The sequence below is a fragment of the Beauveria bassiana genome (genome assembly GCF_000280675.1).
Source record: "Beauveria bassiana ARSEF 2860 unplaced genomic scaffold BBA_S00032, whole genome shotgun sequence".
Classification (NCBI taxonomy): domain Eukaryota; kingdom Fungi; phylum Ascomycota; class Sordariomycetes; order Hypocreales; family Cordycipitaceae; genus Beauveria; species Beauveria bassiana.
The window spans coordinates 182,134-208,081 of NW_007930867.1; the positions used below are offsets into that span (position 1 = coordinate 182,134).

Genomic DNA, 25,948 nt, shown 5'->3' on the forward strand with positions numbered 1-25,948 from the left:
ATTAACTATATTAATATAAATTTTATTATATTATATTTATTTTAAATTAAGGTCTTAGGGAAAAGGTATTTACTTTTATATAAAAAATAAGCGCTAAAGTAGGTACTTTTTCCTTATCTTAATTTATAAGTAGTGGCTGGCGTTATAGCATCTAACTGGTTGCTGTGGCCCACTCACGCTCCTACAACCACGGCTTCAACACCTACTGAACGCGCTCGCTCAGTTCTCGCCCACCACGCGTCAGTGCACGCGACAGCAGCTTCGGAATCAACCTGTAAGTCTTCTGCTAGCCTGAAAATTCCTGGCATCCAGTACAGTCAATATGGAGCAAGCTATTGAGGAGCACTTCTATAACCACGGCAAAGTATGTATTCTCCGAATAAACGAACGCGTCCAGGAAAGTCAGCTTCGAACTCGGAAATTAAATATGCGTTATAGACACCCACTCCAGGCTGTCACTGGTGTCAAGTACGCGCGCTTGGACTCACGGTAGTCAACAAGGTAGACAGCGCTTTTCTGCCCAAAAACTTCGAATTCATCAACGACATGGTTCTTGGTAAAGGAGTAGAGCCCGCAGAGGATAGTTTCCGCAGTGGCTGCTCCTGCGCAGACGACGGCGATTGCCAGTTCACAGGCTGCCTCTGCCTGGCCGATCTGGAAGACGACGACGACATTGACATGAATAACGGCATTAAAAAAGCATACGCATACCATACACACGGCGCAAAGGCAGGATCACTACGATCTAGACTGCAAAAATCAACTATGCCCCTGTATGAATGCCACAAAGGCTGTGCTTGCTCCAGCGAATGCCCGAATAGAGTTGTCGAGCGAGGTCGCACCGTGCCATTACAAATTTTCAGAACACAAAATCGCGGATGGGGTATGCACACAATCATGTGATGTTGTAGTAGCTTCTGACGAGTTTCTAGGAGTACGCTCACAAGTACCCATCAAACAAGGCCAATTCGTGGACCGATATCTCGGCGAAATTATTACTGCAGAGGAGGCCGACCGCCGCCGCGCAAACTCGGCAGTGTCTCAACAAAAAGATGTTTATCTCTTTGCTCTCGACAAGTTCACCGACAAAGACTCACTAGATCCGCGCTTGAACGGCCCTCCATTGGAGGTCGATGGCGAGTTCATGTCAGGGCCGACCCGTTTTATCAATCACTCTTGTGATCCCAACCTTCGCATCTTTGCCCGTGTCGGTGACCACGCAGACAAACATATTCACGACCTTGCACTGTTTGCTATCAAAGATATTACACGCGGAGAGGAGCTGACCTTTGATTACGTGGATGGCGTCGTTGAGGAGCAGGATGAGCTGGAGGGCAACGTGGAGGGTATGACGAAATGCTTTTGTGGGAGTGCGCACTGTAGGAAGTTTCTTTGGTGAGGCAAACAAAGGATTGATTGTTGAAGGGGTGGTATGCGCAAACTCTACAACCATGCTGTTGGGGGTATGGTGCTTCGAGAAAACCCTTTGTGCCAGCAGGCCGGCTCGTGACGTATATAAAAAACCATATTTCGCGAGGCGGGGAAACCAAGGCTACACGTACCAAGTACGAAAGATATGAGAACGAGCGGATTTCGATGACCTCGGCAGAAGCGACAAGAAGACGCACAGTCAGAAGTGTTGAGAATCTGGTTTCGCAATAGCAGCCGCTGGGCAACCGTACTCGAAGATTGCGAGTTCACCAGAGCCTCGGTGTTCGTCCTCGACGTCTAAAAACAATATGTGGCCGATTTGTAGACTCGATCATGAGTTGTTTCGCGGCTCCTGCTGCAGAAATCTTCTTCGCGCCGTCCAGTTATTCTTTGGTTCCCTATGGTCAGAGCGGCATTCGGCGACTCCAGAGCACAATGCGCGAGTCCGGAATGTAATGGATCTCTCGAGATTGAAGTGATACATGTACTGGTGTCTCTGGCGTCTCTGACTCAGTCTTACGATCGAAAACATCTGGATTGTACGACACCGTGTGTGTCGTGGCACGAAGCAAAGGGCGCTATTGGCGATGACAAACTGCGGGAACTGGCGTTGGAGTATCTTGTGCGCACCGAGGTCTGGAGACTGGAGGACTCACGAATGACAGGCTGTGGACCTTTGAACGTGCCGCTCCAGATATCAGTCTCTTTCGTGCAGCTTTGGTACATGGACAGAGAAGGCTGCTTTTACTTCCGCAAGGTACGAATCAGCGGCCGCGATTAGGACATTCTCTGGAATGACTCGACTGATGTTTGTATTAGATCAGACGCTGTAGTGTCTGCAGCCAGAGCAGAGATGGCACGGGTAAGTGGCCCGCAATTGCTATCCACACATGGTTATATGGATGGAGTTGTTTAGATTGGGGTAGCATAGCGTCCAAGAGGCTGGTTAGAAAGGTTCTGAGCTTGCAGCTCTTTCAAATCAGCAAGGCTACATCCTGCTCTCGCAAATACAATGTATCGAGTGAAAGAGTAGGTATTTATGACATTTTTGAATTCTTTTTGACGCTATTTCTTCTTCAACGCCTGTTTAGCGATTGAATGTGTTTTTGTGTCTTTGAGCGGAGAGATGCACTGTACCACAATGTACGGAAAGAGATGATGCATGCGAACGATGGATATGTAGGTAGGTACCTGCGTGTCCCTTGCTCCTCACCGCTTCGCGGCCCGCGAGGTTCCGCTGCACCCTCCTTACACCGGGCCCAACCGAGGTGCCCAGCTCAGAGTCACCCCACAATGCTACAAAATGCTGGCGATTTGCTTTCACATGGACTGGGGCTCCGCACGCTAGTCGGGCACGCGCTGGGGTGTAGCCCGACTTATATGCTCATCATTACATAGTCGTATGAGATGTGTACTTTCATGTAAGAGGGGAAGCGTACGGGTAGCTGTAGTTGTTTTAGACAGCTAGCGGGGTCCGGGGTTTATTTTACCACTCCTCCCATGCAAATTCCGTCCAGCTCTTGCCCTCCTTTCTTCACACCTCAAAATCCCCGAAACGACTTTCTGTTCTGGCCATCAACGTATCCTTGCGACACTTGCGCAGCTGAAAAGTGCAGGACGTCTAAGTGTCACCCTACCCCGGATTTTGTGAGCCGAGACAACAACCCATACTTGCAACAAGAGATCCGAGGTGTCTAGAACAGCTGCCTTCTGAGTCAGGCAGCCATTTGTCCCTGATCCAGCGAGATTGCTCGTTTCTCGCCCTCCACGACGATTGTCCATCGGTACGCGAGCGCTGGACCGCCTCGCGCCATCTATCCCAAGCCACCAATGCCCGCCGCTCCTCGTATGTTTTCCACGTCCGCTAGGGTTCACCCCAATATCTTGCCACATCTGCGCACCACACCCCGGCGCTATCCGATGAGATGGTACGTATTCGATTGAAACATACTGTGACTGGCTGGTTGCTGGAGTTGGAAGCCATCTGCAAGTCAGCACATGCGTACAGGCATGCGCGTGACCTGACCGCAGCCAAAATGCCAAAAATCTCACAACTCACATCTTGCGCCGTGTAGGGCCCCCACCGTCGTCGGCCTCGCCATCGTAGGCTACGGCGCGAAAGTATACGTTGACAGAATACGGGGAAAGCGCGAGCGTATGCTCGATGTCCGATACCAGGAAGATCGTGAAAGACAACAACGCAACGACATGCTCTTGGATGTGTACGGCGATCGCGAAAGCCTCGAGGGCTTGGAAAAGGCCATTCAATTCTACGAGAACGGAAAGAGGTAGCCTCTGGTTACGAACGTATATTGCATTTGAGTTAGAAACCACCGTAGTGTTTGTTAGTGGTGTCACGGCGTCTTAATGGTCCATTCGAGTCGATATGATTTGAACATGCATACTCCTGGGTATTTCACTTGCTTTTATTTGGGAGCATTACGCGTGACAAAACTCTTCCTATATATTTGTTATCTTCTCACTCATGAGTATTATAAAGCTATCGAAGAATCTCCCTTGTTCTAGTAATCCTGGGTATCGACGTAAGTTAGCCCGTGAGCACAGCATGTCTCAAAGCCAATACAGATCTCGTAGTTAAGTGCATCCCCACACACGAAGCGCGCCCATAGCAAGCACATGACAGCTACCCGTTCATCGAATTGCATGTCACTCCCCCGAGGTCGGCATCTTCAGCTCCTTTCGCTTCAATTTAGTCCGTTGTTCTGCTAGAAGCGCGAGCTTCGAGGCAAAATAGCATGAGACTCGTAGCACAAAGGCTGGCCGCTTCTGCATTTCTTTTTCTGTCGCTCCCCATGACCGATGATACAACCCCTCGCAGAAATATTCAATCATCAGGTTGCCAAGCCTCTGTTGCTCGACATGATTCAGCTCGAGGGCTTCAAAGGCATCGGCAAAGTCCTTTGTGCACCATATTTGCTGCGCCTTATCGAGTGATGAACGATACAGTGCTCTGTGACGGTCGCCGATCAACGCATGAATACAACGTATGATATAAGCGGCTATAGTTGGGCAAATGAAGCGGTCGCACAACTTGTACACTTCGACATAATCTCGCATCGGCGTTCTTTGGGACTGTGCTTCTGGATTTGCTGCAGGAGCAGGCGTCGTATGAGGTATTATAGAGGAGTAGCTGTATGCCACTCCGAGGAATAAAGCAAAATACTTTGGGTCGATGTTATCGAACGCGATTTCGCCTCCGGATTCGTCATAGCACGTCTTTCCCGCTGCTCGAAAGTAATCCGAGTGCTGACTGAGGACTGCCCTGTGGACACTGAATTCCTCGTCTTTGACTTTAATCAAAACCGTTTCGTCACCAGTTCTGTCCGTGGTTAGGGTGTAAACGGCAAGTGTAAGCTCGGAGAGAGCGTTGACAAACTTACTGTAGTGGCCAGGCGGTGCGAAAGTCGGATAGTAGCACTGATGCCGCCTTATCAGTCTGATGCGAGGTTTTTGTCTTTTTCTTCGGCGGAGGCATTGTTTTTGGTTAGATGCAGAAGTGAAGAGCTGCACCATTGGTGACATAGCTACCTAGCCATGGAGGTGGTGTTGCAGCTGACAGCTGGCAGCTGCCTTTGTTTGTCTGTCCTGTTGATGTCAGGCACGCAGCTGCCTTTGAGAAGAAATTGCAGCTGAATATGAACTCATAATCTAGCTTCCAGGAAAAAAGTCATTTCCTCCAAGCGACCTGATCGCTGCCGGCAGAGGCTGCATTTTTGTGGCTTCACAGCCCCAAAAGCCTAGAGCTCGATATGAAGTTTGATATACACGAATCACCCTTCAGCCCATTTAATTGGAGGGAATTCTGATTACGTATTTGTATGTTACAGGGCTCTCGCACGTGTACTACCGTGGCTTGATCTTTCTAATGACTACGTTTGCTCCGTCTAGTTCCCAACCCACACCGTCTCTTCGTTTTAGCTCGTCCCATTCTGAACTTGTTGCCGTTTCCAAGTACTTCAAGTTGACGCCCAAGTATGCGCGTCCAAAGCATTTGAGTGTGTGCAGGCGCAGCTCTGGTTCTGCCCACTCCATGATCCTTGCCCGATGACCATCCACTGCTCTGCGCACCCGATGAAAGAGGATAAAGTTGTCATGCGCCAAAGCGTAAAGCGCATCATTCACTTTTTTATCACGGAGTGCGTATCTTTGTCGTAGCGAATAAGCCTCTGAGAGTTCCCTTCGGCGGCATGCCGTGTCCAGAATCAGGTATGCTACAACCTCTTGCAACTCAATCATCGTCAGATTCTGCTTGGGGTGAATTTTCCGAAGCAAGTGAAGTATGGCGGCATGATATGATTCCGGCTGTTTGACGAGAACTGCGAGGCGGATACAGAACAAGTAGACTTGGATGGCAAAGTCATCGGTGCGCTTAGAAGCCACAATACCTTCACGTAGTTTTCGGAGGGCTGACATGATGATTGACAGAGTTTTCGTGTTGGACGGTTCTCGTAGCGACTCGGCACTGGTGGTATCAGGAATTAACAGGCTGCACTTGTCGTCTTTTTTTCGGTTGCTGGATTCCAGGCCGAGCGACGAGAACCGCCGGAGAAGCTCATCACGCTCTCCTGCTTCAGAGCAGAAGCTCAAGTACCGCTCGGCAATGAGCTGATAATAGCCTTCTTGCGCTTTGGCGCTCTTCAACCTATCAATATGCGCGTTAGAATGACCGCGTGGCTGTGCAGCTGTTGTAGCTACCTCGTTTCGCTCTTGGATGGCAGACCCATCTCCTCTAAGGGGTCTATCTGCGCGGGCTTAAGACGACCCCATTGCTTCGATGGCTCATTGAGCTCTCTGCTTCTCCAAGATGCCATTTTTATGAGCCTTGGGAACGCTGGCGGCCGGTTGATGCGGGTGGCTCTTAATGTTAAGTCTCCGTAGTCGGGCACATGGTGGAGTGCGAGGGGCTCGCCGTTAATTCGGAACTACAGTGGGGTTCTAAAAGTCTATCACTACGACGTAATTTACACCTAAAGAGACCTCTAACACTCCTCTATATTATAAGTTCTAATTAAAGAATAAATCTTTATAAATTTTTTTACTTTATAATATTTTTTTTTACTTAATAAATATCTTTATTAACTTTTCTTTCTTTTTATTTAAAAGTTTTAATAATATATAATAAAAAAATAAAAAAAAAATAAAAGAATTTCTTTAAAAAAGGCTTATAATAGATAATAATAAAAAGATTTTTTTATAAAAAATAAACTTATTATTTTTAAAAATTCTAAGTATTTAAGGAATTTAGATAAACTATTTTCTATTTTAAAATATTAATTTCTAAGTATTTAGTTTGATATAACCCCGTATTTAGATTTTAATTATTCATTAGAAGAGAGATAGAGGAGTGTTTGAGATATGTTTAGGTGTGAATTGCGTCCTGGTGACAGACTTTAGAACCCCACTGTAGCTATGTGCCTATCTATCAACTATGTCAAGCAGGCCATAGGTAGCTCGCAGCAACAGCCGAATTTCAGATGACGACCAATATGTGAAGATCTCCCAACGATGAACGGAGAAAGACAAGAGTCATCATAGAATGTATTCATGCAAGAACGCTGGAGCTATGCTACGTTTGCATTAGTCAAGGTCAAATGGCAGCCACCCTCGCTATCAATTGAAGCGACATATCCCGCTTCAAGTTGCCACAGTATTTCGATCTTGCTTGGCATACTCTTGGATATAATGAGATCTTGATCATGTTCTTGTTTCTGGCTCCGAGTGCTCGGCCCGACCAAGGCAGGATGCACACACAGGTGGGGTGACAACCCGCCTGGGTGGGATGTTGCTTATCAGCTCTGAGCATGGAGGGGCATCATCACAACGCCTCAGCAAGCTAATGGAGTCAGTCGCAGCCCAACTCTTAACAGTCTAGACAAGCAACGTCAATCTATCATACCATGCTGCAGACTCGCATCAGATGGTATCCGATCTTTTCGGGCCGTTTTTTGACGCTACAGCGTCAAACTTGAATGCAGGGCCAGGCGAAGAATTGTAACCTTGCTAAGTGCGGAATCGTCATTGGCTGCGTAGTCAAATATGACTCAGATTGTGCCTGGCCGCCATTGTGCCGTAGAGTGTTCACAGTCGGCTTACAGGTATATCAGACTCACACGCCTCATTTACATGCTCAGCTGTGATTACTCGCAGACAGGAATCTGTTCGTAACGATGATTTCAGGCACCTGTGGGAAATGGCGTCGCTGCATTGATACGATCGGACATTATTAACCAGCTAAAGTTTTTGGCCGTGTTCCGCATGTTTCCGTAGAGCGCATGTCGAACCAGTTAATTATGCTTGCCCACAGTAACGAACCCCGCAACGCATTCTTCATTCTCTTCCTTTCACCTTCACAAGAGTTTTTCCTCTAATACAACTCTCTCGTCTATCTAAACTGTCGTAAGTATTCGCCTTCTTGAACTTTGAAACCCCCCCCTCGCATTGGCCTGCGGTAGCGAGCTATTCCCTTGCCTACCTACCTACCTACCTACCCAAGCTGCCATGCCACCGAGCTTGTGAGCCCCCCCAGCTGTCAAATGAACCCGCCACGAGCAACCGTCAACCTCACAGCAAGCATCTGCACCTAGCATAACTTTTTTCAGCCAGCTCGATCATTACAAGATGTACAGTCAGGGAGTACTTGTGGGCATTGCAGTCGAAAAAGCCTCACACCTCCTTGTGTCATGTCGGGATACCCCGCCAATCTGCCGGCTACAACTGTATCGATAAGCCCGCTATAAAAAGACCCGCGCTGTGGGTGCGCCGAGTCAATCTAACTGGCTGCTTTGCTTTCTTATCGCAATTGAACCTTGAAAAAGCACCTTGGTGTCTGACTCGGTGTTTGCTCTAGTTGTTTAAAATCAGCTCGTCTGCCTCGAAACCAATCTACCACGACCGCTACAACCGCAAATATGGGTGCTACTGAAGTTCTGTCCCGCAAGTCCGGCGTCATTGTCGGCGATGACGTTCTCCGTCTCTTCGAGTACGCCCGTGACAAGCAGTTTGCTATTCCTGCCATTGTGAGTTTCGGACGCTCATCTCTTACCTTTGCCGACTAACCTCTCAGAACGTCACCTCTTCCTCGACCGTCGTCGCTTCTCTCGAGGCTGCCCGCGATGCCAAGTCTCCCATCATTCTTCAGATGTCCCAGGGTGGCGCTGCCTTTTTTGCTGGAAAGGTATTCTCCATTTCTGAACCGTTTCCGAGACTGTAACTGACTGGATGTTTCCAGGGCGTTTCCAATGATGGCCAGTCTGCATCCGTTGCCGGTTCCATTGCCGGTGCTCACTACATCCGCTCCATTGCGCCCGCCTACGGCATTCCCGTTGTCCTCCACACTGATCACTGCGCCAAGAAGCTTCTTCCCTGGCTCGACGGTATGCTCGATGCTGACGAGGCGCATTTCAAGGCCACCGGCGAGCCCCTCTTTAGCTCTCACATGATTGATCTGTCCGAAGAGCCCGTCGACTGGAACGTTGAGACCACCGCTCGTTACCTCAAGCGTGCTGCTCCCATGAAGCAGTGGCTCGAGATGGAGATTGGCATCACTGGTGGTGAAGAGGACGGTGTCAACAACGAGGACGTCGACAACAACTCTCTTTACACCCAGCCTGAGGATATCCTCCACATTTACAACACACTCTCTCCCATCTCTCCCTATTTCTCCATCGCTGCCGGTTTCGGCAATGTCCACGGTGTCTACAAGCCCGGCAACGTCAAGCTGCACCCTGAGCTCCTCGGCAAGCACCAGGCTCACGTCAAGGCTGCTATCGACTCTAAAATTGACAAGCCCGTCTTTTTTGTCTTTCACGGTGGTTCCGGCTCTGGAAAGCAAGAGTACCTTGACGCCATTAGCCATGGTGTCGTCAAGGTCAACATGGATACCGATATGCAGTTCGCCTACATGGCTGGCATTCGCGACTACATGCTTAGCAAGAAAGACTACCTCCTCACTGCTGTCGGCAACCCCGATGGCGACGACAAACCCAACAAGAAGTACTTTGATGTAAGTCCTTCCGGCCCTCTGAATCGTGCATCAACTAACTCGCGCAGCCTCGTGTCTGGGTCCGTGAAGGTGAAAAGACCATGTCCAAGCGTGTTACTACCGCCCTCAAGGACTTCAACACCGCCAACCAGCTGTAATGCTCGTTATACGACATGATACGTAATAAAAATAAAAGCCTAGAGTTGACGGCATAGTTGGGGAGTCTCGGAGATTGCATTTGGGGGTTGACACCTAGTTAGTACACACAGTACTCGATACTGCTCGTAAAAAGATTACGGCAAGAATTCTGATGCATTTCGAAGTGAATGTCTATATGCCAAAGCAACATCTGCCTCTAATGAAATATGAATGACGATACAACCGAGCTTGGTTCGTACCGCCCTCGCGTACTCACGTCATAATTGATCATTAGGACTTGGTGGACTTTAGACGGCTATTGACCCAACACTTCCTTTTCCAGTGTCCTGATTTGCTCCTCGGTGAGCTTCGCGGCATCCGCAGCCTCGGCCTTTTTAGCGTCGAATCTCCAGAGGCCGCCAGTCTTGTCGCGTTCGCCGTCAACGGCCACGCCACCAACAGCACCGAGCTGTTCCAGGACGGGATCGGTGGTGCCAACAGCCACAGCGGTGAAGTAGCGACGCTTCCACGCAGTTTCCTCAGCCGTTTCTTTGTGCCGCAAGGCGCGCTGCGCATTCTCAATCTTGCCCTTTTCAAGCGAGACAGTATCCATGTCGCCTCTCTGGATGCCCGCGGCAACCTTAGCCCAGGCACGGCGCGACTCAAGGGGATGCTGCTTCTCGATGGGCGCCAACTGGAGCTCCGTCTGCGGGGCCTTGGTAGCGTCGTACTCATCGATTAGAGTAGACTTTGAGTTTTTTTTGGCCGCGCCAGAATAGAACTCGAGCTTCTCATTCCATTGTCCCGTCACGTTGTACAGGACATCCTTTACCTTGCCGGTGGGGGTGATGGTGCCAATGACGGTGTTTTTCTTTCCAGAAAGCCATCCCTTGCCGCTGTAGTCAATTTTGGCGCTGAATCCGCTAGAGCTGGTTATATAACTGGTGCCGTCAAGCTCGACAAATGGGGCGCCAAAAATGAGGCCCTCAATGTGAAGAGACGGCAGCGTAATCAGGTAGTGCTCAGGCTCCTTCGTAACCCCAATGGGGATAGTCAAGACGGCGTGCCCAATTTGTTTGACAATGATGGTGCTGTGAAAAGTTGCTTTCTGTGCATTGTAGCCCTCGAGCTGAACACCAGTCTTGTCGTTACGGATACAGTAGGCGGTAGCAGGCGGGTGGTGACTGACTTGTTCGGACACGAGAGTCGTCTTGCCAGCTTCGTCATTCCACGATCCTAAGAAGAGCTCGCCCAGAAAAGGGTTCAGGGGTTTCTTTTCATTGCCAAACTGCTCGCTGCGACTGGCATACTGATGCTTGAGCGTGGAGAAGAACCACTTGAGCACCAGCATGGAGCGCTTCGCAGGATCAGTTTCCGAGGCGGCGGCGACAAGGATATTTGGGTGCGTAGACCAGTACGAGGAGAATTCGGTTAATGATTGCGAGGAGAGAATAAAGGGCGGGGCCGTCAAGGACGAGAGATCGCCGTTGAAGGAAGCAATGGACTGGCAAATGTTTGAGCGACTATTGACTGCAGGTGCATAGGTATTTCCACCTGTCGTACCTTAAGGAAAGCAGACCAGCTGCCGCTACCGGCCTGGGCCTGAGCTGTGGTGGAGGACATGTTAGTGTAGGGTGAAGCAATGCCGGCTTAAAGGTGATCGCGAAGCGACAATAGATGTCCTTAGGGAGATATTTCTGGAAGCACCGTAAGGGATGGAAGGTTGAGCTATCAATTCCCTGATGATGCACGGGGCGGTGCAACAAGGTTCAAGTTGGACAAAGTTGTTGGGCTAGACCGCATGTTGCCCACGCGACTCTCCCCACTTTCATTCTTGCCATTCGCAACGCATGGCGTTTTTCATCGGTGACGCAAACGAAGATACGCTACGCGGCTACCGGCATACCAGCATCGCTGCTATTGTGATTGATTACAGAGAAGCAGCGGCTTCACCAGCGGGGTGCAAAGCACCAGCTTGGTGTTCTGCCGAGCTACGTCGAGCTTGTGCCTAAGCGCGTGATCGGCTTGGTCGATGTGAGTCCTATAGTAGTTACTCAAGACTTACATATGCTTGATGGTATATGCAGTTTCTATTTGCGATCTTCGCTTGGTACCCTGGCGAGCTTCTAGATGCATACAATGTAGCTCTCGTGCTGAGTACAAGCCAAGATGATGTCAGTGGGGCCGGCGCCTCACAGCTCACCAGTTAGCAATAATCTGCCTCCTCTGCATCCTCTACATCGTATCAAAGGTATCAAATTGCCACAACTGTCGACTACTACCCGCGCCTGCAACCGACTTTCACCACAAATATAAATCTGGCTGGTATTTTCTGGAACAGGGCGGCTTCGGAGTCACCCAACATTGCCACGCAGCAGCCTGCAACCATGGCGCGACCCCCCACGGCACAGCAGCTGTCACCGCAGTTCTGCTTCACGACAAGTGCATTACGAGGTGCGTCACCATTTCACAGGCCCACGGTCTTACAACCCCGGTTTGACAAATTCAGAATTTCTCCGGTTCTCGCGATCGACTGTCGACGACCCAATTAGCCAAAATCTGAACGCTCTGGTGACGCCCGCTCGCGCAGGGTTTGATCCCCAGTCAACTGCGGAAAGAACATCAAAATTGCTGAGGAGAGATGTCAATGCCGAGAGATGCACAGGATTTCTCGAAAACTTTTTATTTCCCGCGTGGGACTCTCGAGCCCAGGTTTTCGACTATTGCGCTGCCGTCGCTTCAAGTCCCGATCCCGATGATCCTGAAGCCGCCCTGCGAGAGCTTCAAAAGAAAAGAGATAGCGAAAGAGTAGTGGACGAGCGTTTGGATCCATACTCAGGTCGTTTCTATACCCGTGAGAGCCGTACTGAGGTTCTAGCATCGACTCTTCGCCAAGAACGTGTCATCGAGGATATAGTTCGCCACCGCACCTGGGAGGTGATCCAGGACCGCTGCGAGGCACCGTCCGAAAGCTGGCAAGACGCTGTTGAGTCATGGAAGAAGAATTAGGCCTACTAGTAATGACAGGAATCAAATCTCAGGTAGGATATATGTACAATATTTGTTTCGATCTGGATAGAAATTCGTCTGCCTGTGTCACGACCAGATCGTAGCATTGTTAGCAGCAACAACTCATGGCGGGTTATAAAGCAAGAAAATGTCGATCAAAAAGAGATTGTAACTCAAAGTGACGCGAATATTCGAATCGGCAACAAAGTTGATAAATATCGATTCCACATGAAGCCATTAACTATAAGCCATGATAGCCGCACGCCCCACCATCACACGGCTTCTCCGAAGATCCTCCGGGCACCAAAGCTATCCCACACCACACACAGTTGCGCTCTTGGTCTGTCCTGACCTCGACATTGGATTCTCGACAGTTGCGCAATCACTTGTGTGGTGCAATTGTGCTCTGCAAATTTATTTCAAGGCCATTTGCCTTGTTTGTGCGTCACCCGTCTGTCCTGCAGACTACATTGCGCACGTCAGCCTTTGCAACTGAAACGACGACTTCGATAGCCGTGGATACACGAACGCTGCGCCCCTTTTGTGCAGAATAAATCAGGCACAATGCCGCAACAGCTCGCGGCAAAGGAGGCTGCTCAATTTCGGCAAGTCCTTCGCAGTTATGAGGAGAAGCAGTACAAGCGTGGTCTCAAGACGGCGGATCTCATTTTAAAAAAGGTCCCGAAGCATGGAGAGACGATGGCCATGAAGGCCCTGATCCTCAATGGTCAAGGGAAAATGGAGGAAGCATTCATTCTCGGAAAAGAGGCCCTCACTGCCGACATGAAATCCCATATTTGCTGGCACGTGTATGGCATACTGTATCGGGCAAAAAAGAATTTCGAAGAGGCGGCCAAAGCCTACAAGTTTGCGCTCAAGTTGGAACCGACGTCGGCACAAATACAGCGCGATCTGGCTGCTCTACAGGTCCAAATGAGAGACTATCAGGGCTTCATCCAGACCCGAAACTCCATGCTACAGGCTCGCCCGCAAATCCGACAGAGCTGGATAGCCCTCGCCCTCGCCCACCATCTGGCCGGCAACCTGAGCGAGGCGGAGAACGTTATCACCACCTTCGAGGATACACTCAAGTCGAAACCCTCTCGCTATGATCTAGAGCATTCCGAAACCATCATGTACAAGAATACCATAATTGCGGAGCAAGGCGACTACAAGCGTGCCCTTCAGCATCTCGAGACTGATGCCAAGCAAAACCTCGACCGACTCGCCTTTCTTGAGAATCGCGCCGAATATCTTCTGAAGCTCGAACGCAAAGAGGAAGCTGCCCAGGCCTACCGGACTTTGATTGACCGCAACTGCGAGTACGCGACATACTATACACAGCTTATTAAAGCGCTGGGCATCGAAGAGAACGATTGGAAAGCCAAGAAAGCGATATACGACGAGTATGCAACCAAATACCCCCGCTCTGACGCTGGTCGTCGAATTCCCCTCGACTTTCTCAGCGGCGACGAGTTCCGTCAAGCTGCACGCGACTATCTTTGTCTGATGCTGAACAAAGGTGTCCCCTCCACTTTTGCCAACCTAAAGCACCTCTACTCAGACAATACAAAAAAGCAGACCCTTCTGGAGCTTACTGAAGAGTACCTGCACTCTCAGAAATCCGACTTAGACAGCAAGGACAAGGGCGAGGCTGCGGCTCTTTTCTACCTGGCTCAGCACCACAACTACCACATGAGCCGCGATCTGGTCAAGGCTATGGAATACATTGAAAAGGCGATCTCGAAGGACAACAAGAGCGTTGACTACCACATGACCAAGGCAAGGATCCTGAAGCACGGTGGCAATCTGCAAGAGGCTTCGGAGATGATGGACTATGCTAGATCCTTAGACTTAAAGGATCGCTATATCAACAGCAAGGCCGCCAAGTACCAACTCCGCAACAATCAAAATGAAAAGGCTCTCAGGACTGTCGGACTTTTCACTCGCGCAGACACTGCCGGTGGGCCCCTCGCCGATTTGTTGGACATGCAATGTATTTGGTTCCTCACAGAAGACGGTCGAGCCTACGCCAGACAGGGCAACATTGCATTAGCACTCAAGCGTTTTCACCAGATCGCGACCATTTTCGACGTGTGGCAGGAGGATCAGTTTGACTTTCACGCCTTTTCTCTACGTAAGGGTCAGATCCGTGCATACATTGACATGGTGCGTTGGGAGGATCACGTTTTCGATCATCCCTTCTACACCCGTGCTGCCCTGGATGCCATCAAGATCTACCTGAACATGGCTGACAATGCTGTTGCTGCCGCTAACGGTAAAGAAAATGGAAATGGCGTGGCCGATTCCGAGGAACTGCTAAATCAGAAGAAAGCCCTCAAGAAGGCCAAGAAAGAACAGCAGCGTCAAGAGCGCGAGGCAGCGGAGAAACAGGCCAAGCAAGACCCCAATAAGGCCGTTGGTCCTGACGGTGAACTAAAAAAAAAGGACGAGGATCCTCTGGGCCTGACGCTGGCAGCTACCGCTGATCCCCTTGATGCGGCCATGAAACTACTTTCTCCAATGCTGGAGGCGAGCCCCAAGAGCATGCAAGTACAGCTGGCTGGTTTCGAAATATTTATGCGCAGAGGTATGTTTATCTCAAATCTACATGGGCTGTTATTGACATGTGCAGAAAAATATGTATTAGCCCTCCGCTGTTTGAATGCCGCCATTGCACTCGACAGCAGTCACCCCAAGCTGCACGCCCAAATCGTCGCTTTCGCCAAAATGCTTAAGACGGCTTCTGGTATGCCGCCTAAGGTTATCGACGTTCTCAGGGCCGAGTTCAAGGTGGTAGATGTGGGCACAGATCTAGCCAAGCACAATGCCGACTACCAGGCCAAGCACAAGCACAGCATCCGCCACGTTTTGTCATTTGTGGCCGCACAGCGCGCCCTGGATGGCAACAAGGGCGCCAGCGACAAGCAGCTTACCGCCTCTCTGAGCTTGCCCGGCACCACATTCACCGACGCGATCGAGGTGCTGGACTGTTTGAGGGACTGGAAGAGCAGCGAAGCGGACGCTTTCCAAAAGGCGGCCCGCGCCAAGTTTCCCGAGGCTACCAGGCTCGCCTGAAGCAAACTATACACGGCGGGCAAGCACGAGCGCCGTCGATGTACAATGATGTAGGTTATTTGGGCGGCTAGGCATCCGTGCGCTTCAGACAGCGGCAGGTGTAGGGGCGAATCAACAGATGAGAATTTAACTCGAACGATGACAGGCCAGACTGCTCGTTACTTTTCACAAATGTGTCGACGTAGTTTGAAAACTATCATGCATGGGGAATTACTTGAGGAGTATATGCATACTGGGTTAGGGTACCAAAAATAAATCGCGTGTGTTTCGCCAGGTAGAACTTGCATCGCGTGATCCACCAAGAACGATTGGTTCGTGTTCTTGTTTTAGCTTGCGGTTGAATAGTCTGGCGCCCAATCCGGACGTAGTGGAAATCAGCCTCAACACGGCCAATACGAGCACCGTGGATCGCTGTCAGCTTGTGCAGCGAACTGCAAGCTGCCTAACTACCTAGGTAGGTTGGCAGCTTGGCAAATACTAGCTTTGTTTTGACTATGATGAAATCGGGTGGAAGACATGATACTCCTTTTGATTGGTGTTCTTATATCTGAATAAGAGAAGTCAATAGAAGAGAGCATAATAGCCGCGGATTTACCACCCGCTTGGTCTAGCGCTTCCAAAGTAGCCCGCCGTCCCACCCGGGGCCCGGCACGCCGAAAGCCAGGCAGCTTCAAAACGGAGCACTGGTCAAAGTCCGCCGCCTCTCATTTCAACCATTGTTCATCCGCTTCTTCGGCCTCGTTGCCAACCCACGCTCGTTAGCTTCTGCTGGTCTCGTTGGTGTCTATTATCAGTTTTCTTTTTCTTTATGTCAAACGTTACTTTCAACGTTTTTGCGCGCCACGCTGACCCGTCTGGCACTACCACCCGCCAGCTTCGACTTGGAAGCTTACCTCGGTCATTGTCTGTTGGCGCATTCTTTCTCGCCCGGCCTCAGAGGTCAGACTTTCATTACCTCACTGAGTGGGCACGTCTGCGCTACTTCCTTCTTCCCGCAACCTCGTCGCGACTATGCTCACCAACGGTGCCGTCCAAGCTACCCCGCTAACGCTGCACCTGGCTGGCGGCAGGACGCTGACAATCGAAGATTCTGACCTTGTGCTTCAAGGTAATGCGCATGGAGCTGATTTTGAGTTGTTTACTGATTATGTTTCTAGATCCTAACTCTCCTGACGACAAGAACGCACAAAAGGGTTTGTAAAAACGGAGCCTGGTGGTGTAGAAGCTAATGTCTTGTCAAGATCGCAACGGACGCCAGACGTTACCGCTTTACAATCTCTTGTGGGCCGAAGTCGCGGACACCAACTTGACGATAGAATTTGCCCTGCTATCCGAGAAGTCCAGATTGCCGGTGGAAATATGGACGCTACCGATCAACGCCACCGATCAACGATCTGAATCTTCGCCTAAAGCATTTGCAACCGAGCTCCGGTCCCGCGCCTATGGCGAGGCGCAACAGAAACGGCGCGCCTACGTCCTCGTCAATCCTAATGCCGGCCCTGGAAACGGAGTCAAAAAGTGGCAGAATGACGTCAAGCCTCTATTTGACGCAGCCAGGATGGAAATGGACGTTGTATTTCTGCAAAGTGGCGGCGAGGCCCTAGAGCTGGTGAGACAGATGGAAATTGGCAAGTACGACATCGTCATTCCCTGTTCCGGCGACGGCACAGCTCACGAGGTCTTTAACGGGCTGGCGCAACGACCCGACGCCAAGCTGGCCCTGTCCAAGATTGCCGTCGGACACATTCCCTGTGGCTCGGGCAACGCCATGTCCTGCAACTTGTTTGGATCACACAAGCCAGTTTATGCAGCTCTTGCTCTCGTCAAGGGTGTTGTCACGCCGCTCGACCTAGTGTCTATTACCCAGGGTGACACACGCATCATTTCGTTTCTCTCACAGTCGCTCGGTATCATTGCCGAAGGCGACCTCGCCACGGAACACCTCAGGTGGATGGGCAGCGCGCGCTTCGACTACGGTGTCATTTCGCGCGTTTTTCGCAAAAAGGTTTATCCATGCGACATTGCTATGCAGCTGGAGGTGGAGAAGGCCCATGTCAAGGAGCACTATAAACGGCATGCGAGTGTACCGAACCTCAGAAAGGCCGCCGCCGAGCAAGCCAACTTGGATGAGGGTGAAGGTCTACCCAAACTCAAGTACGGGACGATAAAGGACGACTTGCCTGTCGGTTGGAAACTGGTACCGTACGACAATGTCGGCACCGTCTATTGCGGTAATGTAAGTTGGCCGAATATTTGCGTGCAAATTCGCACTAACAGCTGTAGATGGCTTTCATGGCGCCGGGCGTGCACTTTTTCCCCGCCGCTATGGCTACAGACGGATGCATGGACCTGATCACCATGAATGGCGACATTCCTGCGCTCAAAGCCCTCAAGGCTTTTCTGTCCGTCGGCTCCAACAAATTCTTCGACAGCCCATACGTAAATTACAAAAAAGTATCGGCGTATCGCATCATTCCGCGAGACCAAAAGGACGGATACATTAGTATCGACGGCGAAAAGGTTCCCTTCGCACCATTCCAGGCAGAGGTGCACCATGGACTCGGCAGAGTTATCTCCAAGAGGGGCATGTTCGAGGCTGAGGGTCCAGCCAACTGGGACAAGGTTACAGTGCCGGAGAGGCCACACGCGTGAGTAGTAGCAGCCCGATGTAGATGAGATGTACTACGGGATAGTCAGTAGCATACATACCGGCAAAAAGATACCCAAATCTGGTAAATTGTAACTGATGTTGACGTCACCATCTCATACATTCATGTTAGTTGCAGTTAAGCAGTGTTGCGGCCTCGCCACGCCGGGGTACATGGACGGGAGTAGTGGCCAGAGGTGACCCATGGAGATCGCCGGCTGTTGGCTAGTGAATCAAAGGCCCGTGTAATCTCAACCAACACCTTATTTCAACTGCACGTGTATTGGCAGTGCCATCTGCTCATTGTAATGATGTTTACCTTTCTCAATTTAATTGAGGGTACCATGAATACGCGGGGCGCAAGCCTCGCGAAAATGCCTCCTCTATGGCGCTTACTGAAAAAGTTTCTTGCCAGCGCCCCTTTTGTATTAATCGTCACGCTTGAAATGTACTTTGCCTTCCCTTTCTTCTGAGCTTTCATGTCAGCAAATTTCTCTCTCCCTGTCCCTCTGCACAAGATCAGCATTCACCATCCACCCTTCGGAATGAAGATTGTCGCTGTCGTCGTCACCCTGGCCGTCGCTGCCGTTGGTCAAGCCACCCCGGTCCTAAATTCTACCGACAGTACTCTAGATCTCAGCTACTGTTCCTCGAATTCGTCCAGTTGTGTCCCTTCTGATGTAATGCCACAGAGGCACGAGAGGCCCAAAGATATCATCCCTCACTGCGCCTTGTCCTGCATCGAGTCTTATGTTAAGTTGCACACCAGATGCAGGGCAACTGACTACCTGTGCATTTGCAACCACAAGGAGATCAAGGACAAGAATGCCGTCAGCTGTGTTGTCAATAATTGTGGTTTCACTAAGGCCAGAAGTATGTTTCTACCGTCTTTGAGGCTGTCGAACCTGCTAACCTCTCTTTACGAGCTACAGACAAGGTTTACCCTGCCATTGTGGAATTTTGCAAGTAACAAGGCGACAATATATTAAGTACCTAGGGTAATGGTGGGCGCGCTGGGTGGAAACACGCTATCTCGCCCGCCCTCGCGAATTTTGGCAATCACCATGTCAATAGGTGTGGAAAACGTGGATGTGCTAGATAAAGAGATATGAAAAACTTTTGGGGTAATCATATACGGTTCCTTGAGTTCCGGTGCTTGTGAACTTGCACTCTCTGTTTCAGTGGCCGACTGTAGTAATCACACCACGCGCAGTCGGGCGCTTGCTGCGTCAACACCATCTCATCTATCACGAACAGTCAGTGTCAATGCATTCTAGCACTGGCCGGTGATCCTTTTATCATGCTGTAGACGACCAACGGTGAATACTCGCGACATAAACTAAATAAACATTGCACTCATAACAAATAATAAGAAGCAGTAACTTAGGTAAATAGCTGCACAAGTACAAAAAAATAACACGCTCAGGCAGTGGAGGCTTTGCTCCCAGCAGGGATTGAACCTGCGACCTTCGCATCACCAAAGACGGAATGTGGTCCATATTAGTACGACGCTCTAACCAACTGAGCTATGGAAGCCGTGGCGGATTACTTGGTAGGTGGAGAGATTTTTGAATACATACAGGTATAGCTCCACAGCAGTTTGTTGGTGCATGATAGAGTTTCGTAATGGTGGTGGGTGCTTGGTGCGTGGAGATGTGGGAGGAGTATTTGGTAGGTGTACAAACGCGGGAGCCAGACGCATGAGGGAAGCACGTGGAGTGTGTGATAGGACCTGGCTCTTGCCAGTCATGCGGGTGTACGAAGTAGATGTCACTGGTTGTGTGGATAGATGGGCGAGCTGCTCTGTTGGTTAAATACAGCCAAGCTGACTGTGAGCCAGCGAGAGCAGCGAGAAACACAGGCAGGTCAACAAGGCAGTAGATCCACGATTATTAATGCAAACAAACAGTCTCACACATGCCTCCGAATACCGCAACCTCTACGTACCGATAGTCATAAAGGATGTTAGACCGATTGAGTTCCTTATCACCAAGTCTCGGGTAGGGGCCGACGAAATACTATACACAGCCTTCCCGCGTGGTCTATAGCGACCTTCTTGCATTCTAGACTTAGATACTCAAAAGTCAAAAAAGAAATTAAGCACTGTAAAGACTGTACAAAATGTCTAACAACATTTCATTCTAAAACGTGCCGCAAACGCTTCAAAGGCACTGTCGCTGTACGTAAGCGATGCCGTATTATGTCAGCATCTTTCGTATTCAATATCCACCAGAAGATGACTTCGTTCAAGCACCAGACAATGCTATTGCCGCCGATATGTCTGGTGACGTATCGCCAACGTCGATATTCAGCCTGAATGAGCTGTTCAATAACCCACTCTTTGCGGGCGGTATTGGTCTGGCGTCGCTCGGCGCCGCGGCCGCCTTTGCCAGAAAAGGCGTTATAGTCGCGGTCGGAGCAGCACGCCGGCGATTGCTGGTCAATGTTGAAATCAGCAAGCAGGATCCCGCCTACCCCTGGATTCTCGCATGGCTGTCGACGCCTCGGCCGACACAGGGCTTCATTGCGTCCCGCCTGACGCGCATCCACAACCTCTCCGTGACGACGGCCACGGCGTCCAAAGGGCCGGCAGTCGGCGGGCCGCCCAGCGCGCACTTTTTTCTGCAGCCTGGTTATGGCAGACACATCATCAAGTTTCGCAATGCATTCATTGCGGTCAATCGTGAAAAACACAACACGGCCAATATGAATACGGGGGAGCCGCACGAGATTGTACAGTTGACGACGTTGTGGGCACATCGACACATTTTTGAACAAGTGTTTAGCGAGGCGCATACGCTCGCAGCCAAGGCCACTGAAGGTAAAACATTGGTTTACTCGGCACGCGGCATGGAATGGGCGCCTCTGGGAGAACCGCGAAAGAAACGACCACTCAAATCAGTAATACTGGACGAAGGGGTCAAGGATAGCATCGTGGGCGATGTAAAAGACTTCTTGTCACGGCAGCAGTGGTATGTGGACCGTGGCATCCCCTATAGACGAGGCTACCTATTGTTTGGGCCGCCGGGTAGCGGCAAGAGCTCCTTCATCCAGTCCCTTGCCGGCGAGCTGGACTTTGGCGTTGCCATGATTAATTTGAGCGAAATGGGCATGACGGACGACAAGCTGGCGTACTTGCTGACCAAGCTGCCCAAGCGCACCCTGCTATTGCTGGAAGATGCTGATGCGGCGTTCACAAACCGACGACAGCGCGATGCAGACGGCTACAGCGGTGCTAGTGTAACATTTTCCGGTCTGCTGAATGCACTCGACGGCATTGCAGCTGGTGAGGAGCGACTTGCTTTTCTAACGACCAACCACATCGACCGGCTTGACCCTGCCTTGATTCGCCCTGGTCGTGTCGATATGATGACGAGAATCGGCGAGGCGACCCGCTATCAGGCCAGCGAGATGTGGGATCGATTCTACGGCGATGTGGACGAGGACCACTCGAGCAGAGAACTTTTTCTAGGGCGTCTGAATGAGCTGGGCCTATTTGGACAAAACCCCGACGGCGGACCGTCACACAGACACACGAGCACGGCTGCCATCCAGGGTCTTTTCCTCTTCAACAAGAATGACATGCAGGGAGCAATCAACATGGCCGAGGGTCTCGTGCCGCGGAAATTTGAGGCCTCAGACGATGTACCAGAGGGAGCGATCAAGACGTCTGCATGAGCAAATGTGTATTACATGTATAATAGTATTCGAGGATACCCACTGTAGAGAACGAGGGTCTCTGCATGCATCATTATATCTCGATAGCAATCTCTGCGTGTTCGTGGCGTTTTGACTGTGTCTGTCGTGTCGACTAAAACTCCTAATATGTGCGTGTTTGCTGTAAATAGTTTGGGCAGCGCTCGGAGAAATTCATCCGCAATTCTGGTTCAAGGGTCCAGGTCAGCGCATGGTGAGACAAACGTCGAAGTTACATAGTTACACATGGGATTGCTTGGACCGCAATGCCAATATGCGACTCGGGAAGTTGCGAGACGCTAACTAGTGGGTCGATGGCACCATAATGAGGCTTGCAGCTGAAAGAGATTGGGATTTTACGATTAGGCAATGAATCGTGGTTCGAGAATCGCAATACACTCGATACTAGTTCATAAGTAATCGTTGCTCACGACGAACACGACCGAACACGACTCGGAGACCTCAGACCGCTACTGACGATCTGACGATCTGCCTGGCTGACATATTTCTACCTAGCGTGTATCGTAATTTGAAATGGCGACTCCATGTGCTGTTGGCAACTGAGTGCATGCTAGTGCACACAGCCATGATTTTCTTCTTCTCCGACCTCTTCATGAGGCCCATTGTTTCGGGGTTCCTCGGCGAGTAAGGGACGCCTACAATAATGGAGTATCCTAACCTACTTCGTACGCTAACAAGCTACATGGATTGCTGGACAAATAGGCTACAGCAGCCGACAGGTTTCTTGTGGATCTCCTCCGTGACGTGATCGAAGGCGGCTCTTTATTTACTCCTCTCTGCCAATCTGCCAAGGCTAAAAATCCTAAGTCCAGACTGGAAGATCCACGTCAATTGCCATCCGCAGTTTAGCGTCTTGCTTCTCCCAAGTGCCATGATACCTGAGCCTGCACATGCGCGGCGCAGTCACCGAGCTGTCACTCGACCAAACCCTATGTCGTCCCTACATACCCTCCCCCCCTCTCGTACTTTTTCTTCCTCCTCCCCCCCTTGCACGCGGTAGTCTTCAATCTTGCTCTACTGTCACTATCACACTGCCTGTTCTGTCGCGCCCCTCGCGACACGACGCGACAGAGCCGCTCGCCATGCCGAATCCACCATCGTTCTCGGCTGAGGGCCTGCAGAAGCATGATCTCGCCGCAGCGTCTCGTCAAGACTACAGCTCCCACGATATTGACTCCGAGTATGTCCCCGGCTGGAATAGCACCGATGCCAGCAGCTCACAGGCCATTGACCCCGATTCGGGCGTAAAGCGCGGCCTTAAGAATCGCCATCTTTCCATGATGGCCCTCGCCGGCATTATCGGCCCTGGTCTTCTCGTAGGCGCTGGTGGTGCGCTCAACAGTGGTGGCCCTGCGTCGCTGATCATTGGATTTGGCGTGATTGGTAAGTCCAGTCCGGTCCCGTCGGTCAACGTGCTCCGTGAGCTAACGGCTGCAGGCTTCATTGCCTTTGCCATCATGCAGTCCTTAGGCGAGCTTACTACGCTTTACCCAGGAGGTGGTTCTTTTGTCTCGCTCGCTGAGCGCCTCGTCAACAAATCGTTCTCCACCGCCGTTGGCTGGAATTACTTCATCATATGGGCGGCCGTCCTCGCCAACGAATACAACGTCATATGCAGCATCTTAGTGTATTGGGCGCCAAAGGTCCCGCTCTGGGGCTTTTTCCTGATTTTCTGGACTGTTTTCCTCGGTTTTCAGCTCCTCGGTATTGAGGCCTTTGGCGAGGCAGAATTCTGGCTAGCTCTTCTCAAGCTGCTCGGTCTGACAGCCTACTTTATCTTTTCCGTTGTCTATGCCTCTGGTGGCCTTGTTGGTCAACAATCTGCCTTGGGCTTCCACTACTGGAACGATCCAGGCGCATTCAATGGCAATGGCTTCCGTGGTGTCGCCAAGGTCTTCATCTTTTGCTCTACTTTTTATGCTGGTGTAGAGTCTGTGGCTGTTGCTGCTACCGAAACCAGAAACCCTGGCACTGCGGTGCCTCAGGCCATCAGACAGGTCTTTTGGCGCATCATTTTTGTCTACATGGGGTCTGCGCTCTTCTTCGGTATCACCTGCCCTGCCAACGCAGAAGGGTTGGTCGGCGGTGGCGCCAAGGCGTTGCAGAGCCCTATGACAATTGCTATTCAAACCGCTGGGTGGGAAGGTGGTGTCCATCTGATCAATGCCTTTATTCTCATCACTTGCATCTCTGCAATCAACTCGTCCATCTACATTGGCTCTCGGACCATTCTGTACATGGCTCAGTCCGGCAAGGCTCCGGGCTTTCTCGGCAAAGTTAATAAGATGGGTGTTCCTGTCTGGGCTATCCTTCTCACCAACGCAGTCGGTGCCATTTCCATGATGAATATCTCCACCGGTGCCGCGAAGGCCTATTCATACATTGTCAACCTTTCCGGCGTTAGCACGTTTTTGGTATGGGGCAGCATCAGTTTCATGCATATTCGGTTCCGCCGTGCTTGGACAACACAGAAACGTGACCTGATCGAGCTTCCGTTCAGAAGCTTAGGGTACCCCTTTGTCGCCTACTTTGGTCTTGCAGCCAACATATTTCTCTCCTTGGTTCAGGGTTGGACAACATTTTCGCCATTCTCCGCGGCTGATTTTGTTGACGCGTACATTCTTCTACCGTTATTCGGTGTCATTTATGTTGTTTGCAGGCTTGTCTGGAGAGAAGACAAGCTTAAGAGGAGCTGGGAGATTGATCTCGATGGTGGCCGTAGAGTCGACCTGGACACTAAAGATGCCACTAAGCACGATAAGGGTTCGAAGCCGTCTCTTTGGCGACGAGTTTGGAATTGGTTCTAGTACATGTTCTGCACCACGTTTGGATGTCTTGAGTGTGATCGTGGATGAAATGGGGTTATTTCGAAGAATGGCTTGTCCAGCTTGTTCCTCGGGTTTCTGTGTGGAGTGGACATAGCACTGGGACACGGTGCACAAGGAGTTTCAGGAAGTAGTAGGCCGCAGCCTACAGTATGTCACATAGCATTTTTCATAGAATTGAGTCTTTTCCAATCCAATCCAGTCTATCTCAAGCCCTGTCAGTGATGCATCGCCGGAAATACACAACGCCGTAACAATGCCATCGTTGAAAGCATGCTTTGGATTGAGCGGTGGCCGAATACGGGGCTTTGCGTTCAACTGTTAGAGCTCAAAGTAAACAAAATACAAATATGTTTGAACGCGGCTCCGGAGCTCTGGAGATGTTGGACTAGGTGCTCGTGTTGCCTTACGCAGACGCAAGACGCCATGGAGATGTATAGTCTAGGTTAGTTGCTCGTCAGCGCGCTTCTGATTGTTCTAGGCAACATGATTCTTAAGACAAATTCTTGAGGACAATTTGAACCACTTCGAGTCATTTACTGGATACCGTTGTTGGAAGCGCAGCCCAATACGGCACGAATCCTACCAACCTTCATGCAGAGTGTCGTTTTTCATGGCTGCCGCCGCATCTTCTTTACCGAACTAACCGACCTGACTAGCACGAAGGCATCCTCACGTCTACCCTGTTTAGCAATAAACTGTCGGCTCTCTGTGACGGCAACAATTTTATCCTCAATGGTAAACACACCGGCCTCACACATACAAGCCCCGTACGAAAGCCGTGTTTGGTTCCGACGTCGTATACGATTGCTCCAACAATAAGTTCATGGAGCAAAAGAAGTTCATCAAGTTCGGGCCGACCCGTCAGGCTTTTGAGTCCTACGTGCCCATGATTAAGGAAGAGGTTCTCGGTTACCTTGCGTCAGAGCCGAGCTTGCAGAATGCCGCCTTAGCCGTGGACGTCTCCAACGGACATTTTCAAATCCATGGTTGATATCACGTTTCTGACAGCCGAACGGCTCAGCAACGCCAGAAAGTATGAAGTGAGCTGTGTGCTAGGTTCGCCGAGCTGTAGCATGACTGGGTCTTGGTTTCCGCCCT

At 50.6% G+C, this 25,948-nt stretch overlaps 9 protein-coding genes across 9 annotated transcripts; 7 read left to right on the forward strand and 2 right to left on the reverse strand.

The window, feature by feature from the left end:
* Positions 1-322: 322 nt before the first annotated feature.
* On the forward strand, positions 323-3,723 carry BBA_08225 (SET domain protein; the record flags this gene model as incomplete). Its single annotated transcript, XM_008603322.1, has 6 exons — positions 323-364; positions 439-883; positions 933-1,346; positions 2,097-2,188; positions 2,265-2,293; positions 3,507-3,723. The coding sequence occupies 6 exons, from the start codon at positions 323-325 to the stop codon at positions 3,721-3,723; spliced, it is 1,239 nt and encodes a 412-aa protein (XP_008601544.1).
* A 375-nt stretch (positions 3,724-4,098) lies between these two features.
* On the reverse strand, positions 4,099-6,263 carry BBA_08226 (uncharacterized protein; the record flags this gene model as incomplete). Its single annotated transcript, XM_008603323.1, has 4 exons — positions 4,099-4,771; positions 4,833-4,888; positions 5,323-6,094; positions 6,148-6,263. 4 exons carry the CDS (start codon positions 6,261-6,263, stop codon positions 4,099-4,101), a joined length of 1,617 nt encoding a protein of 538 aa, XP_008601545.1.
* A 2,097-nt stretch (positions 6,264-8,360) lies between these two features.
* Positions 8,361-9,591, forward strand: BBA_08227 (fructose-bisphosphate aldolase; the record flags this gene model as incomplete). Its single annotated transcript, XM_008603324.1, has 4 exons — positions 8,361-8,468; positions 8,516-8,626; positions 8,681-9,454; positions 9,502-9,591. The coding sequence occupies 4 exons, from the start codon at positions 8,361-8,363 to the stop codon at positions 9,589-9,591; spliced, it is 1,083 nt and encodes a 360-aa protein (XP_008601546.1).
* Positions 9,592-9,887: 296 nt separating this feature from the next.
* On the reverse strand, positions 9,888-11,194 carry BBA_08228 (oxysterol-binding protein; the record flags this gene model as incomplete). Its single annotated transcript, XM_008603325.1, has 2 exons — positions 9,888-11,075; positions 11,135-11,194. 2 exons carry the CDS (start codon positions 11,192-11,194, stop codon positions 9,888-9,890), a joined length of 1,248 nt encoding a protein of 415 aa, XP_008601547.1.
* Positions 11,195-11,958: 764 nt separating this feature from the next.
* BBA_08229 (caffeine-induced death protein 2) lies at positions 11,959-12,580 on the forward strand (the record flags this gene model as incomplete). Its single annotated transcript, XM_008603326.1, has 2 exons — positions 11,959-12,025; positions 12,081-12,580. The coding sequence occupies 2 exons, from the start codon at positions 11,959-11,961 to the stop codon at positions 12,578-12,580; spliced, it is 567 nt and encodes a 188-aa protein (XP_008601548.1).
* Positions 12,581-13,144: 564 nt separating this feature from the next.
* On the forward strand, positions 13,145-15,658 carry BBA_08230 (tetratricopeptide-like protein; the record flags this gene model as incomplete). The annotated part of the gene is made up of 2 exons (XM_008603327.1): positions 13,145-15,170; positions 15,216-15,658. 2 exons carry the CDS (start codon positions 13,145-13,147, stop codon positions 15,656-15,658), a joined length of 2,469 nt encoding a protein of 822 aa, XP_008601549.1.
* A 1,011-nt stretch (positions 15,659-16,669) lies between these two features.
* On the forward strand, positions 16,670-18,310 carry BBA_08231 (diacylglycerol kinase catalytic domain-containing protein; the record flags this gene model as incomplete). The annotated part of the gene is made up of 4 exons (XM_008603328.1): positions 16,670-16,766; positions 16,816-16,851; positions 16,900-17,894; positions 17,942-18,310. 4 exons carry the CDS (start codon positions 16,670-16,672, stop codon positions 18,308-18,310), a joined length of 1,497 nt encoding a protein of 498 aa, XP_008601550.1.
* A 2,185-nt stretch (positions 18,311-20,495) lies between these two features.
* Positions 20,496-21,983, forward strand: BBA_08232 (mitochondrial chaperone BCS1, putative; the record flags this gene model as incomplete). The annotated part of the gene is made up of 1 exon (XM_008603329.1): positions 20,496-21,983. One exon carries the CDS (start codon positions 20,496-20,498, stop codon positions 21,981-21,983), a length of 1,488 nt encoding a protein of 495 aa, XP_008601551.1.
* A 1,121-nt stretch (positions 21,984-23,104) lies between these two features.
* On the forward strand, positions 23,105-25,841 carry BBA_08233 (amino acid permease; the record flags this gene model as incomplete). The annotated part of the gene is made up of 4 exons (XM_008603330.1): positions 23,105-23,405; positions 23,460-24,811; positions 25,507-25,617; positions 25,671-25,841. The coding sequence occupies 4 exons, from the start codon at positions 23,105-23,107 to the stop codon at positions 25,839-25,841; spliced, it is 1,935 nt and encodes a 644-aa protein (XP_008601552.1).
* Positions 25,842-25,948: the final 107 nt, after the last annotated feature.